Genomic DNA, 16,534 nt, shown 5'->3' with positions numbered 1-16,534 from the left:
ATAACCTTTGTACATATCAATGTTCTCTGTGCCTATAATTGCCATAAATAAAAAGTTGCATGTGTTTTTGCTATTGTTTTTAATCTGTTGTGGGGCCTCGATGAACAGACACGAACCATAAAAGGGGGAATCGCTCTAGAACCAGGTCGTAAAATCGCTCATCCTCCGCACCCGGACCATAAAGGCAATCAAGATGGTCAGCCGAAGCGATGCAGAGCGCCACAACGTCTACCAAACATTCTCAAGGGACTGTCGCTGCAGTGAGCTCGGCCAATCCGAGAGTACCCACGTCAAGATGGGGATGATTGAAAACGCAACATCTGGTCGACATGCGATAACCCGTTCTGTGCACTGACCTGGGATCAGTTCTACCAAGCCACCAAGTCAAAGGTGATAAGACTCGCGGTGAATCAACGTGGCCAGGACAGCCTCACACTTTCCAACCCCCAGGAGGTTTGCTCTGTCCCAACATACATTCCTTAAAAGCGCCTTTTTCCTTTTTCGCTACAATAAAGGAACTGCCAGGACACACATAAAACCACTAAACGAACAATCTAAATGCCTTCCTTTCAAACGAATAAAGGTTCATCTGTAAATAACTGCTTAATAAATGTTTCGGGATGTATGTAGGAACCGCTATATACTTGTTAAATAATCCTCTAACAGAGAGCGTTCCATAAGCGCTAGATAATGCATGTTTGATATCAAATTGAAGCTTACGATGTTTCCAATATCGTGATGAATGAATATATGTGTTTGTGCAATGCACAACAGTGTATTCCACTTATAAGCTTTTGATAGGGAACAGAAGTGCAGAATGTCAATTCTAACTGGGATAAAGTATGCACGAAACCGAGTCGAAAGCAGGTGTGGACACGCCCCTTTGACCTCGGGATTGGACAACTGCCCAGGGCACGGCCCAAAACTTGCACCTCAAAACGCAGGAACAGAGCTCTCTGAGTTGAGTTGAGAACGAGCCGAGTCGGAGTCAAGCGGAGTCGAGAAGAATTCGGTCGCTGCAGGAATCGCCAGGAAACAGAGAAACTTCGAACTTGGAGAAGAACAGGAGACTCGAACCAGAACGACCCGATACCCTCGACTCCGTCCGCTCCGTCCACATCACTCCACGGACACTCACTGCCCTTTCCATAACCAACCCGGATTCATCCAAAGCGAACCACCAAGCTAGAGGCTTCATTCAAACGGCCCGGAAAGCCCGACCACGTCATCCCACGGACGAGCCTGCCCAATCAGCACGCCGGGATTTCCCCAGACACGCCGAGTGGTAAAACTACCTTTCCGTCTCTACTGAATTGGCGCGCAGACACATATAAGCGAGGCTAAACCTAACTTTGCTTTGTTGGTGCTCTTAGTGCGATCTCAGAACTAGCTAACAGACTTTGGACAGACAATTATTCATTTCCCTTCCAACCCGTGAATGTGTGTATGAATGCATGTGTGTGTGTATGTGTTTATGTTTAGTCTTCTCAGTGTAGTCTTGTAAAATAGTAGGTACTGTTTAATAAATTGTTTCATTATTACGAATTCTTGTTTGTGTGTTATGTAACTGGAAAGTCAAACTCATGCCCAGATCCGTTGTTACCTGCTCGAGGTAAAGCGAAGAATCCAATTGATTTATTTTGCTGATCACAGAGTAAATTCATATTGGTAACATACATTTAAATTGCCCTAAAACGCTGGACGTATTAAGTGATTTAAAGGTATACTTGAATTGCATACCAACGTGAATCTTTTCAGATTCAATTCCCCAAACTTGAATTGAGAGCTGATTCAAATGACAATTCATAATTATCATAATTAAAATTAGAAGGTGTGAAAACCCTACATATAATGGTGGAGAATGCGGGCAAGATTTGATTTTCGGTTCATAATTCATAAATTTGTGATTCGTGATTTCGTGGTTTTTCTATTTTATCCGGAAGAATAGATTAAGACACAGAGACAAATTGCTGTTATTTCGCACTCTATTTTGACATGCGAACACGTGAAAGTGCGTGTGATTTGTGAAGACTTTGTGAAAACTGCAGTAATCGTAATATTTGTCCATAGAGACAGAGATCCGCGTTAGAGCGCGTCGAGGGAAAAAGCAAGCGTGTTCCTTGTTATTTTCCATAAGGCCTTTGTTAATCTATGACAGTGCGAGTTCCACTGTCATATGAATCTATTTCCTCCCTGGCAGGAGCTTAGAAGTAGCTAACTAAGTAATCCTTTGCCATTTAGTCACTGGAAGAAGTGAAACCGAGCGTAACGCAGAGAGCGTCAGAACGCGGAAGTATATGGGAGAAGAAAATTCTTGATCAAGTGAATAAACTGTGCAGACCCGCCGCGGTCCAATGACGTCATCGTTTAATTGCAGTATATGTATGTAAAAGTGCCTCACTTTAGCAAGTGAAGTTGTCAGTGCTAGACGAAGCTGATCGAGTTTACTCATTGCGAAATGCGCCGTCATTTCGGGTGGGCCGAACTCGTATAATAGCGAATTGCACGTATCCATAGTAACGACGCGGAAGTCCTAGGACGCCGCTTCGAGTTAACTTCAAAGCGCGCAAGCGCAGTCCTCCGCGCCATATTTGAAGTTCGTGAACAGAGGCTAGGATAACTGAATCTAATGTGTTGGCATTGAAACCTATGCAAACTGTTAGCATCAGGCTAGCTCTTAGCGAATAGACCTCTGTTGTCCATTGAGTTGAATGCATTGTGTGTTTATGGTGTGTGAGTTACATCGGAACGCCGAAACCACAATAGTGGGCTTCCTCCTCCTTTCCCCTTCACGTTTATCCCTTTTTCCTCACCTTCCCTTACCGAGAAGAATGTTGACAAATGTTTGAACTGCCATAACCGTTGGTATTAACAAGAAACGTTTTTTTTTTTTCTCTTACCCTTAGCATTTCAATGATACATTGCCATCAACAAGTATAACTGCTTTTATTAATTTAATGAGATCAGGAAATATTACCAATTTTCTAGCATTGCTAATGTGAAACCATAATGTCATTTACTAAATGCATTAGGTTCATATTCATAAATTGCAACAATAGTTGCTGATTCATTTGATTATAATTGCTTTGAATACTTTGATGATAATTGCATTGAATTTTAATTATTAACTGCCGTTATTGATTGAAAATTTTAGTTTCAGCTGGTGATTTGGTTAATTATAATTGCCTTTATAGTCGTGATAACGCATCACTTAAATATAATCCTGGTTTGGAATTTTAATTTCAGATTTAGCAAATTAGGTGGCTCCCTACATAATTGCTATTTTGGGGATTTATTTAATTATAATTGCTTTATAATTTAATACCAATATCATAAATTTTCAATTATAATCGACTTGAACTTCCGTGTACTATTCCAAGCATAGTATCCCGGATTCTATTGCAGAAGATACTTAGTGATTAATTCAGGCTTGACTCCTCAGGAAGTTTTGATCATTAATTATCGCTACCAAATAGAAATTTCAAGTCATTTGCAGTTACGTTGGTGTGTACAGTTGAGTGCCTCCCTCTCAATCCTCTCTACAGGGTCTCTCCCTTACTTAGGGCTTAGCAGCTAGCACTCCCCTAGTGCTAGGTTGGTGCAGGGACGGTTGTCTCGGAGGTGTCACAGCGAGTGAGGACCCCGTTTGAACGTGACCTTGTGCCAGCTGGGGCCAGCCAGGCCTCTCTGTCCTAGCATTGTAAGTGAACCCGCAGCAGGCATCAGCAATTGTGTAACGGAGGAGGAGTCAACACGAGCTGACCTGGACGGAGGCTCGGGTAAACCACCCTGTCAGCTGCTGAATCGGGGAAACCGATCAGTAACCCAGGGCTCTGCCCCGCAGCCTTGTCAGTCCAAGCCAGCCGTTGACACACCTCCACCGTGGGCCCGCACCTTTGTGTCAAAAGCCGACTCTGTTTGAGAGGCTCACTGCAATACTGTCGGACAGAAGTCTGATTGACCTTACAGGAGCACAGGGCGCCCAGACGGGAGCCACACCGCTGTACTCCGACGGGTTAATCGCCTCATCACCAAAGCCTAGGTCTAAACCCCTTTTGCTAAAACCCATTTGGCGACACCCATAAGTAGGTTAGGGCCTATTCAACCCTCAGGTGACTTAACTCATCACACCAACATAGTAAAACCAACCATTAGGTATCAGGCTTAACAGCATCACACTTTGTCAACTTTGTTTACAGTGTAAGCAACTCTCTCTTCTCTCCCTTCTTGTTCCTCTCCTCTGATCTGACTGCTGCTGCTGCTTCTGAGATCGCACCTGTGGGAACCAGGAAAGCAAAGAATTTAATTTGAGACATTTCTGATCAGTATCGGGTGAAACTTGACGACATTGTTTCAAATTGTTCATGCTCACAAACCTTCCCTTCTCAGCGTGTTATCCTACCCAGCCGAAACCAAAGTCGATCGACGAGGAATCGTAAACACGACCCCAGGAACAATCTACTTGGTGCACGGAGTCAATCTAACCAACTAAAAGCTAACACTGTCATTGCTATTGTTTTATCCTCGCCCGGAGGAGATTCTAATGGCAATCGCAGTCTTAGTACTTAGAAATCCCCATTTAGAAACTCCTAAAAGCATCCTCTAACTTAGGGAAAAGAGACAGTGATAGAGCCTAACCCCCTCCTTCCTTGACCAGGAAAGAGTGTGTTACCTCCCCCCCCTCTCTGTCTCTCTCTCTCTCTCTCCCTCTCTATCTCCCTCTCTTACGTCTCTTACAGGTAGCTCCTCCCTTTCTCTAAAAAAAAAAAAAAAAAGGAGAAGAAAAGAAGCAAGGACCGCCTGTTACAGGAGAACAGAAACGCCCAGCTATCCCTTCTTCCTGTTCTGTGTTGTCTTCTGTTCTCTGTCGTCCTGTGTGTGGTTACTAATTGTCTCCCCCAGAAACGCCAGTTAGAAGCACACCCACCAGAGGATTACAGTCACAGAGAACCACACCCACCTGACACCTCACATTTAGCATCAACTGACACCAAACATCTACACCTCTGTCTTTCCTTGCTGTTGTCTGTTCTGCCTTGTTTGGTTGTTATTTTCTTCCAGGTCTGTGTCAGTCACGTTCCCCCTCGCCGCACCAAAACATGTCTCACACAGCAGACAACGTTGGTCACTGGGAAGACCTGGAAACATGGCTAAGTGTTGCAACCAGCAGCCTCCTACCCAAGGCGCATGGAAACACTAAAGCATCAGACCCAGGAACAGCTGGATAACAACCTAACGAGCCTAATGAAACAGGACCCAAGCCAAGGCTACAACAACAAAGAGCTAGCAAAGATCACCTGCTCCCTAAGTCAGACCCTCATCGCTACCCTCAAACTGAGTGACAGGCACGCCGCCGATCTCCAACAGGAGCTGACATGCGCACAGCGACGCATCAAACAGCTGGAACTGGAGGCTCAGGAACGACAGGAAAGGCTGGATGAGGAGAGAAAGGACCCAGAGGAGATCACCACGCTCAAAGCCTTGCTAGCAGCTTCCACACAAGAGGTGAAACAAACCAAAAGAGACTTTGACAATGCTGCCAACAACCTCCAGTACGCAGAACAGCTACTGGAGAAGGCAAAGACTGACATTAGAGACAAGGCCGGCAGAATCAAAGCCCTTGAGACTCACTTGAACCAGTCAAGGAATGAGATCAGCCGCCTAGAACAACAGCTGGACTACGTCAAAGAGGAATTCGACAGTGTCAAGGAGGAACTCAGACACGCCTACGACCTGCGCGCTGAGCCACTGAGGACACGGGAGGCACCAAAGTCACCCCTGCCAAGTAGGACCGGGTCTCCTGTTCTTGTAGAGGCAAGTGAACAAAGGGGGAAAGAGGCGATGCTGAAACACTCACCAGCTCCCTCTGAAGAGACATACCTCGCGAGAAGGCCAAGAGAAACGGACCCAGCCAGCCAAAGAGCATCACACGGCCTGGACCTAAAAGACCTCGACAAGATCGCCAGGAACATCGTCAAGTTCACCCCAGGTGTGCCAAGTAGTCCAGATGTTCCAACCTATCTGCAGGACGTCGAATTCCATCTGGAAGTAAGACCTCACGTCACTGATATAGATAGACTCTATTTACTGCGAGCAACATCAAGCCCTGATGTACGCAGTTTCCTAGACCGGCAACCAGCCCAGACAAAGGCTGATTACCACCTGCTCGAGAGGCTCTCATCAATGAATTTGATGACCCAGAGTCAGAACAAGGACTAGTAGCCGCCCTGGAGATCAGACAAGGCCGCCATGAGCCTCCACAAGCCTACTACAGCCGACTCAGGAGAGCATACTGGAACTCGTGAACGAGCCCGAAATGGAACAAGACATGAACTTTAAGACTCTCTTCCTCAGGAATCTACATCCTGGGGTAAGCCACCATCTAGGCGTGCTTGCATGTCCGCGCACAATGACCATTCAGCAGCTGCGCGCGACTTGGCACACAAAGCCTACAGCAAACAGAAGATGGCTGCAGAGAAAGGCGCTAAAGCTCCGACGGTCCTCGACTTCAACACACAAAGTCACAGACTGCCTCTAGAGGGTGCCCAACATCAAGACAGCTTCAAGCCGTCAAGAAAGAGTGGAACGCGCCCCACAGAGAGCAAGACTTCCACGCAGGTACCAGACCCAAGCAGAGAAAGCGGCCGCTGGGATGGACCACGTGGACGACAGCGCCGCCTGGACGCCACTGGGAAAAGTCATGGGACAGTTCAAGACCGCAGGAAGGTCAGTGGGAGAGATCGTGGAATCAGTCAACCTCCTTTAGAAACCAAAGGGGGAAGAGCTCCTGGGATGGCAACGGAACCTCCATGGGAAGAGCACAAACACACCCTGGAGCAACCAGCCCAAGGAATCGACGAAAGAACTTTCAAACTGAATCCACACAAGAGCAAAAGACATCACCGTTTTTTTTCTCACAAGAACTGATGAAGAGCATGATGAGAGAGTTTTTCCAGCAAATGAAGGAAGATTGGAAGTGGGAAAAGAAAGAGAAGCCGGATTCAGCCTGACTGGCAGCCGGACGACAGCAGACAGCAGCGACCACCCGACCCAACCAGACACAGAGAATAGCACTTCCTCCCCGCACACTCAAAGAACCATAATGACCATAACTTCAGATGGACGAGAAATCCTACCTGAAACCCCAGCAATCGAGTTAGCCCCTAACTCACCATATGATGCTTCAAACCACGGCATCATCCAACAAACACCTGCCGCTGAAACCACTCTGGTTCCTGAAAGTGCTGTCCTGGTCGTCTGCCACTCGTCCGAAGAACTGCAGATCAGCCCTGATATCCTCCCCATCTCATCCCAAACTCCAGTCCTCAACTCCTGGGTGATCTCATTGAGAGATGTATGGCAAGAAAGTTTTACCTCTCCATCATCATCGAACGCCACATCAGGTCGAAGCCCTTCTGGACACAGGAGCTGACATCACACTAATGTCAGCAGAACTCCTCGGAAAAATCCAGGAAGGAGCAAAGACATTAAATGGCCCCCTCAAACTTCAAAGATGTGAGCTGAACCTTCAAGCATACTCCCACACGGGTCTACAACTGACACAAGTGGCCCCAATCCACCTAACAGTGGGTCCGATGAACCTCATCCACCCAGTTTACATCTCACCCTTAAGACTTACCCACTGCTAATCGGAAAGGACCTGCTTAATCGCTTTGAGCCACTAATGGACTTTAAGCACTTGAAGTTGTGGACACAAGTCCGTGAACCTCTGCCCTTCCAGTCAGTAAACTCTCAGGAGTTGCAGTGCCAAGCCACAGACACCACTGCCCGTTTACAGACTGCCGAGGCAATGTCAAGGTCACAAGCAATTTCAAGTTCAAGCAGCAAGAACCAAGACAAAGACTCCAACGACCAAACAGATGCCCTCGCTAAAGCAGGTGCATTACATGGAGAGTCTTGGACGTTCCATTCCCACCCACCCAACCCAGCTGTGGCAGCCATCACCCGCCGCCAACACGCCACTGGTGTTGCGAACCCCACCTCCTCCCGTATCTCCATCTCACCACAGTTTGCTGCTGACGATCTCAGTACCCTTCAAGCGTCGGATCCAGCACTGCAAACCATCAGTGCACACATTTCTGACCCGGCTACCGCCCCCGTTTCTGACTTCGACCTAGCCACCTCCTCTGACCTCCGCCACCTGCACTCCATCAAGCACATGCTGCATCTCAAAGACGGCGTTCTCACGTATGTCCCTGAGCCACTGGCACGCCACGGCTCGTAGTGCCTCAGAGCCAAAGGGGGATAATGTTGACATACGCCCACGATGCACCATGCGCTGGACACCATGGCGCCAAGGCCACCTATGAGACACTCAAACGAGTGGTATACTGGCCTGGCATGCAGCAAGACGTGGCGGAATACGTGAAAGGATGCCTGGTCTGTTGCCAGTTTCAACCGCGAATGCAAATCACCGCACACCACTGCAAAGGAAAGGAATGACCTTCCCATGGTCGGACCTCCAAATAGACTGGGTAGGACCCTGCCACGGTCGACACGAGGTAACAAGTACTTCCTCAATGTGGTCTGCGAGTTCACAAAGTGGATAGAGTGCCTCCCAGCGCCGAATGACACGGCAGAAACAACAGCCTACCTCTTGATGAACCATATTCTCAAAAGATTTGGAATGCCCTTGAGTGTCAATTCAGACAGAGGAACTCACTTCACCGCTGAGGTCATGCAAGAAATGTGGAAACTCCTGGGTGTGCAAGCCAAGCTGCACATAAGCCACCACCCAATCTCTTCTGGACAGGTGGAACGTGCCAACAAGACAGTGGTCAGCATGCTGAAGAAGTACGTGTCCGCCAATCAGAAGGATTGGGATGTCAAACTTCCCCTGGTACTAATGGCCATCAGGTCCACTCCTCACCGGTCCACGGAGTACCTCCATTCGAAATGATGACGGGAGACGATGACACTACCCCTTACACCTGCTGTACCAACCCGTGACATGAACCTTGTCACTGCCTACACCACGCATCAGTACCTAGAAGAGTTGCATCAGCACCTGAGAACGACTTTCGCCTTTGCACAGCAACAACTCCAAAGCAGCGCGGAAGGTCGTAAGGCTTACTACTATGACAGGAAGGCCTCATATCAGGAACTTGAGGTCGGAGACAAAGTGTGGTACTACAGTTTCGCCCAGCCACGGCCAAACACCCCTCATCGATTGTCAAAGAAGTTCCTACCTCACTGGACGGACCCCACGAAATCGTAGACAAACTGTCACCTGTTGCCTACCGAATCAAGATTCGACAGGGGCGCAGCGAGCCAGCCCTGCGATGGGTACACCGGAACCAGATAAAGAGGCACCAGGGCTCCAAGAGACAAGGAAAGGGGGAGACCAAACCCACTGACACAGACCGACTATCGCACCTCACTGATGTAATTCCTCACCCACTAGGGAAACACATAGCCAGGTTTTCAAGCACAACACCTACACGCTCCTTCACCGCACTGCTAGAACCAACACTCTAGTAACAAGGAGTTTCCCCACACAGGTGACCATTGTTTGTTGTCCTAACCTCACTCAATGTCCTTGTGTCCCTTATGTGTTGTCTTTTCCTTCTCTTTCCCCTCTCTGTTTCCCTTTTTCCCCTCTAGGCCCTTTTACAGGAACACCCTTAACCATTCTCTCACGTCAGGTCCTGACAATAAGATTGACTCCCCGCACCAAGTCCATAGATCGAGCGCAAATGTCGTATCAAGTTTTTCACCCGATCTGCCCAAATTCCAAATTTCTGCACCACAGTTCAGTTAGCGATGGAAATGTTGTTTGTGGATGTCTGTTCTCTCTGTCCATTGTTCCAGTGCCCGATGACGTTCGCAACGGAACCTCATCGCGCAAAGGGGGATATGTGGGGCCTCGATGAACAGACACGAACCATAAAAGGGGGAATCGCTCTAGAACCAGGTCGTAAAATCGCTCATCCTCCGCACCCCGGACCATAAAGGCAATCAAGATGGTCAGCCGAGCGATGCAGAGCGCCACAACGTCTACCAAACATTCTCAAGGGACTGTCGCTGCAGTGAGCTCGCCAATCCGAGAGTACCCACGCCAAGATGGGGATGATTGAAAACGCAACATCTGGTCGACAGCGCGATAACCCGTTCTGTGCACTGACCTGGGATCAGTTCTACCAAGCCACCAAGTCAAAAGGTGATAAGACTCGCGGTGAATCAACGCGTGGCCAGGACAGCCTCACACTTTCCAACCCCAGGGAGGTTTGCTCTGTCCCAACATACATTCCTTAAAAGCGCGCTTTTTCCTTTTCGCTACAATAAAGGAACTGCCAGGACACACATAAAACCACTAAACGAACAATCTAAATGCCTTCCTTTCAAACGAATAAAGGTTCATCTGTAAATAACTGCTTAATAAATGTTTCGGGATGTATGTAGGAACCGCTATATACTTGTTAAATAATCCTCTAACAGAGAGCGTTCCATAAGCGCTAGATAATGCATGTTTGATATCAAATTGAAGCTTACGATGTTTCCAATATCGTGATGAATGAATATATGTGTTTGTGCAATGCACAACAGTGTATTCCACTTATAAGCTTTTGATAGGGAACAGAAGTGCAGAATGTCAATTCTAACTGGGATAAAGTATGCACGAAACCGGAGTCGAAAGCAGGTGTGGACACGCCCCTTTGACCTCGGGATTGGACAACTGCCCAGGGCACGGCCCAAAACTTGCACCTCAAAACGCAGGAACAGAGCTCTCTGAGTTGAGTTGAGAACGAGCCGAGTCGGAGTCAAGCGGAGTCGAGAAGAATTCGGGTCGCTGCAGGAATCGCCAAGGAAACAGAGAAACTTCGGAACTTGGAGAAGAACAGGAGACTCCGAACCAGAACGACCCGATACCCTCGACTCCGGTCCGCTCCGTCACATCACTCCACGGACACTCACTGCCCTTTCCATAACCAACCCGATTCATCCAAAGCGAACCACCAAGCTAGAGAGACTTCATTCAAACGGCCCGGGAAAGCCCGACCACGTCATCCCACGGACGAGCCTGCCCAATCAGCACGCCGGGATTTCCCCAGACACGCCGAGTGGTAAAACTACCTTTCCGTCTCTACTGAATTGGCGCAGACACATATAAGCGAGGCTAAACCTAACTTTGCTTTGTTGGTGCTCTTAGTGCGATCTCAGAACTAGCTAACAGACTTTGGACAGACAATTATTCATTTCCCTTCCAACCCGTGAATGTGTGTATGAATGCATGTGTGTGTGTATGTGTTTATGTTTAGTCTTCTCAGTGTAGTCTTGTAAAATAGTAGGTACTGTTTAATAAATTGTTTCATTATTACGAATTCTTGTTTGTGTGTTATGTAACTGGAAAGTCAAACTCATGCCCAGATCCGTTGTTACCTGCTCGAGGTAAAGCGAAGAATCCAATTGATTTATTTTGCTGATCACAGAGTAAATTCATATTGGTAACATACATTTAAATTGCCCTAAAACGCTGGACGTATTAAGTGATTTAAAGGTATACTTGAATTGCATACCAACGTGAATCTTTTCAGATTCAATTCCCGAACTTGAATTGAGAGCTGATTCAAATGACAATTCATAATTATCATAATTAAAATTAGGTGTGAAAACCCTACACTGTCAACAACAGATACTGTGCTGATGTAAATTTTTTGAAAAAAAATTGTTTAGTTTGAGATGCAAAAGAGGTGTTTTCCATTTGAGATGGTTTTTTTTCCTGAGTTATGAAAAATATAGTTCTTAATCAGGAAACATGCGGATCCTCAGCCTACACCACATTCAAATGAACACACCTCCAGAGAATTTCAGTAACAAAGACCAAAAATATCAGCACACAAGCAGGAAGAAAAATGAAAAGGGCTTTTGTTTAGAGTAACAGACCAAAGATGTGATGCTGAATGAGGGATGAGAGCAGATATAATACACAATCACACAGTTTGAAGCTGCAGACAGACACATCAGTCTCGGACAATCTCTGAAGTAAAAAAAACTTGTGTTCATTCCTTAACTAAAATTAGAGTTTAGCACATGAATATTGTCTTAATAATTGTGTACGGAGAATTAATGTTTGTGTTAAGATGGAATTTTTTTTATTGCTGAAATGTTTTACGCCTAATGCATCTGTGAATATTTGATCTATTTGATAAATAGTTTACCTGTGTTTTTTTCCCCAGAAATGGACAAAGCTCTACTTTTTCTTCTTCTTCTAATTGGTGAGTGTGTTTGCGTTTATTTCTAGTTTCATTAGGACTGATCCTGTTATAAAAAGCTCTAAATCTGACCCTCTCTTTCACAGCTCTCTGCTCCGTATCTGAATGTGTTCGGCATCAGTATCGCTTTATAAATGAGAAGAAGACCTGGACTGAAGCTCAGAGATACTGCAGAGAGAGATACACAGATCTGGCCACCGTTGACAACATGAATGACTTAAATGAGCTCATAATGAGTGTGAGTGATCAAAGTGTTCAGTTGGTCTGGATCGGGCTGCAGAATACGGGTCGTGAAGAATGGCAGTGGTCTTCAGGAGAACCTGCGCTCTATCTGAACTGGACACCTGGCCAACCAGAAGGTAGAGATGAGTGTGCTATTATGGCAAATGGAACTTTTGAGGATTTGCCATGTAGTCTTACCTGGCCTTTTATCTGCAACAACAGTGAGTTCATTTATTTATGCACCCTATACCAAATTATAATGGAATAATAAATATAACAACCTTTTTTTGTCCCTGTATGATCAACTTGCTATTAAAGAGCCTAAAAATCTTAGAGATCTAAATTGAGATGTTCACTCAATGTTAGTTCACTCTAAATCTGAGCTGTGGGATTTACAATGTATTTTCATCCTCTCCTGAAATACATTAAGTGAACTGTAGAGTAAACTTTATCTCGTACACAATGTGTATAGGATATCAAAAAACATTCATTGTCATATACATTGTGTTTTACATACTATAAATGTATATATGTTAATGCCTGTGTATTAAATTTCTAGATGAAATAAGCACTATATGGTGAAAACAATGAACAGTTGTGATAATGACAGTCTCATACACAGGATTAAAAAGGTTCAATTATGTGTTTCTGAGGTTTAAACTGCTGCTCCTGTACATATCCAAACCATAAAGTAGTGTAACAATAATAACCAATTGGATTTATGAATCTTTTTCTCATTTGTTTTTCTTGAAGTGAGCACAGGACTCGTCTTTGTCAATCAGGCGATGAATTGGAGTGACGCTCAGAGTTACTGCAGACAGAATCACACGGATCTGGTCAGTGTGAGGAACCAGAATGAGAATCAACAGGTTCAGAAGTTCATCAGTGATAGTCTCTTACCTGGATCACGGATCTGGATCGGTCTGTTCAGAGTCAGAGACTCATGGCAGTGGTCAGATCAGAGCGACTCCTCATTCAGATACTGGAAGTCTGATCAACCTAATGGGTTTAGAAATGGTGAAAATTGTACAATGAGTCAATCGAATGCTGAAAGAAAATGGCATGACTGCCCTTGCACTGATCAATATCCTTTTGTGTGTTATGAAGGTGAGCAGGTCCTCACAAAACACCCACAATCCATCATCAGCTCCAGATATCTTATGGTATATTCAGACCAGCAAAGTCTGCTAGTTCACTTGCTTCGGTCCGGACCGAATACAATGTTTATTTCTTTTGGTTTGGTTTGTAAATTCTCAAACAGGAAAAAACAGGAAGTTCGAAAACATGGAGAGTTTTTGTAGTGCAGTTGGTATTTGTTATTACGTTAACGTAATATGAATCCGGTGGAGTCTGTATATTCTTATATGTGGCATACTGACAGTATACAGTGCGTATAGGAAAGCAATTGCAGGTTTTTGCATACGTTTCATTTTGGCTAGCAACACTTTCCCATAACTCCAACTACGGGAGCCTGTTAACTGCAATTGGGTCACATCGAACACCTTCGATTGTTTGTTGCGCCCAGAGTGTTATTGCTGTATTCACACCTGCCCAAAAGGTCCGCACTGCAGGGGGAAACGAACTTGAGTTTGTTTCAATCGAACGAAACAAAACAGGTGTGAATACACCAAGTTCTCACTACATGTCTGACATCACAAATTCATCCTCAGTGTCTTGTTTTACCTGTTGATTTTGATCAGACTCTCTCTAGTTTCTGCTTTTGGTGTATTTTGTGTCCAGACGCTGAACTGATTCTGATCAGAGAGAATCTGACGTGGGCCGAAGCTCTGAGATACTGCAGACAGAATCACGTGGATCTGGTCTCAGTTCATTCAGAAGAGATGCAGCATCGTGTGAAGAACGTGGTTAAACGGGCGTCTACTGCAGCGGTGTGGATGGGTTTACACAACTACTGCGTCATGAACATGTGGCTCTGGCTGAGTGGAGAGATCGTGTGTTATCAGAAATGGGCTCCAGGGAACGGAACGACGCAAGAAAACTGCAAACTCGAGAAGAGAAAAGGAGCCGTTCAGTCTGGAGGAGATCAGCTCTGGATCAGCCTTCCTGAATCTCACAAACTCAACTTCATCTGCAGCAGAAATTAAGAGCAGAAAAGCATACTACTACCACGTGTGCCGCAGGACCATGGCATTAACTGCAAGTCAGTCCCATGGTAAAGTTGTTCACAAAACTGCAATCAGGTAGCGCAAAAGAGTTTGCAAACTACCCGAAGATCTAGTAACGAAATAGAACAACAAGTTTAAAATACAACATTATAACTTAACATTATAAAATACAACATTATAACTTAAAAATGATTAGAAAATTATTTTGAAATGAATTTCTATAAAGTTAATTTCAAAACGTAATAGTCAGAATAAAACAATTACATGTACATAAAAAGCTCTTAATGCATGTTATGGGTCATTATTTCCTTATGTTGTATTAATGATTATTATTTTATGTCACAAATTATGAAAGGCTTGAAAATTACATTTAATAATTGGCTTATGTATTTCAGCAGGTCACAAATACTTATTGGTTATTTAGTTTTTTTTTTTAACACATTTGTTCCCATATCTAAAGCAGATGACAATTATGCAAATTATGAAAACTTATGTCCCTAAATTTAGAAAACCTTTATTGTTTCTTTGCATTAATTAAACCATGTTATGTTTTAAATATAATTGTTTTATAATACAAAATTAATGATAATATGGTTTAGCATACAAAGTTTAGGCAAAAAAAAAAAGAATTAGACACAAAACAAATTAAAAATTTTGTCGGTTTTTAGAAAAATATTACAACAATCATTTCCAAAGGCAAATATCTGGTATAGACCTGCACAGGCCTCAAACCTAGGCCCTATAACCAGCCCTTGTTTTTTTTGACCATGTAGATAGCAGCAGTCAGTTGATTTGATAACGTTTGATTAATTTAGCCATCTTAAATCATCTAGACTTGCTTAAACCTCTGGGGCTTGAAGGTGTTTTGGGATTTAATTCTGTGTAAAGCTTAACCACTGTCACGAACTGAGAGTCTAGCTATGGAGGAATACATTTCAGAGGCTCTCAAATCTGGTTTCATCCAACCTTCTACTTACCCAGCCGCCGTGGGTTTCTTCTTCGTGGAAAAGAAGGACGGAGGATTACGACTCTGTATCGGTTATCGTAGACTCAACAATGCCACTAGTGATAATGTTTTCATCGCATTTTCTGGTACAAAATTAGCTGCTGCAGATTAGGTTTAAAGGCCAAAAACCTTTCAGCTCGCTCGTCATGTTCATAATGAATCTATTGTGACTTCAAGTGAAGATTATTTTAATTAATATTACTATTTCCTATGATGCAAAGCTGATTTTTTTTAGCCTCATTTCAGTTTTCACTGTCATATGATCATTCTAATGCTGATCTGTAACAGATACCATGAAACGGATACTCTAGTGCTTGAACTCTACTTACTTTTACATATGAAAGGAAAAATATACAGGTTCCTCATATGATTTTCAGATGGGAAAGTGGGGATTTATGGTGAAAATCTAAATAAATATTGATATCTCACTAATGTATTATGTTGCTTCTGAAGACAAGGATTTGGACACAGAAAAACATGATCTTCAGAGAGAATATGATATCCAAATCACTTTGGATTAAAATGGTGTTCGTGTCATTTGTGTTGTGAAGATTTTTTTAATCAATACGTCTGAACTACCCTTCAGAGTAACAGCTTTTCTCTTCAGGTTTCCCAACATACTGAGTATAGGATACAAGAACAAAGTATCTACCTACCCTGCCTAAGTCTGCTAATAGGTTTATATAACAAACTTTGCATTTTTGTTCAGTTGAAAGTATTAGCTAGCTCACATTAGCCTCAAAAACAAAAGTGCATCATTTTAAATTAAATTATACATCCTGCTGTGATTTATGTTACAACCACACAAATAAAAAAGTACATTTCTAACAATCCATTGAACAAAGTAATAGTGACCGCTTTCATTAAAAACAGTTACAAAACATTCCAAAATGCAAATATTTTCATGACAACATGAGCTGCTTAAAATTGAGTTATCAACAAATCTG

The 16,534-nt window shown here is 44.2% G+C and overlaps 1 protein-coding gene across 1 annotated transcript; it reads left to right on the top strand.

Annotated features, from left to right (window-relative positions):
- The first annotated feature begins 11,880 nt into the window (after positions 1–11,880).
- Positions 11,881–16,124, top strand: LOC122343060 (macrophage mannose receptor 1-like). The gene is made up of 5 exons (XM_043237366.1): positions 11,881–12,003; positions 12,198–12,236; positions 12,320–12,676; positions 13,209–13,562; positions 14,196–16,124. Exons 2-5 carry the CDS (start codon positions 12,200–12,202, stop codon positions 14,558–14,560), a joined length of 1,113 nt encoding a protein of 370 aa, XP_043093301.1. The 5' UTR covers positions 11,881–12,003; positions 12,198–12,199; the 3' UTR covers positions 14,561–16,124.
- Positions 16,125–16,534: the final 410 nt, after the last annotated feature.

The sequence above is a fragment of the Puntigrus tetrazona genome, chromosome 4 (assembly GCF_018831695.1).
Source record: "Puntigrus tetrazona isolate hp1 chromosome 4, ASM1883169v1, whole genome shotgun sequence".
NCBI lineage: Eukaryota > Metazoa > Chordata > Actinopteri > Cypriniformes > Cyprinidae > Puntigrus > Puntigrus tetrazona.
Note: the sequence above shows the minus strand (reverse complement) of the source record. Positions and strands in the feature narration are given on the sequence as shown.

Bases quoted from the DNA above. Each gene is read 5' to 3' on its own strand.
- LOC122343060 (XM_043237366.1), top strand. From the start codon at position 12,200: ATGGACAAAGCTCTACTTTTTCTTCTTCTTCTAATTG. The intron at 12,237-12,319 runs GTGAGTGTGTTT...TCTCTTTCACAG, and splicing joins TTTTCTTCTTCTTCTAATTG to CTCTCTGCTCCGTATCTGAA. The intron at 12,677-13,208 runs GTGAGTTCATTT...TTTTTCTTGAAG, and splicing joins GCCTTTTATCTGCAACAACA to TGAGCACAGGACTCGTCTTT.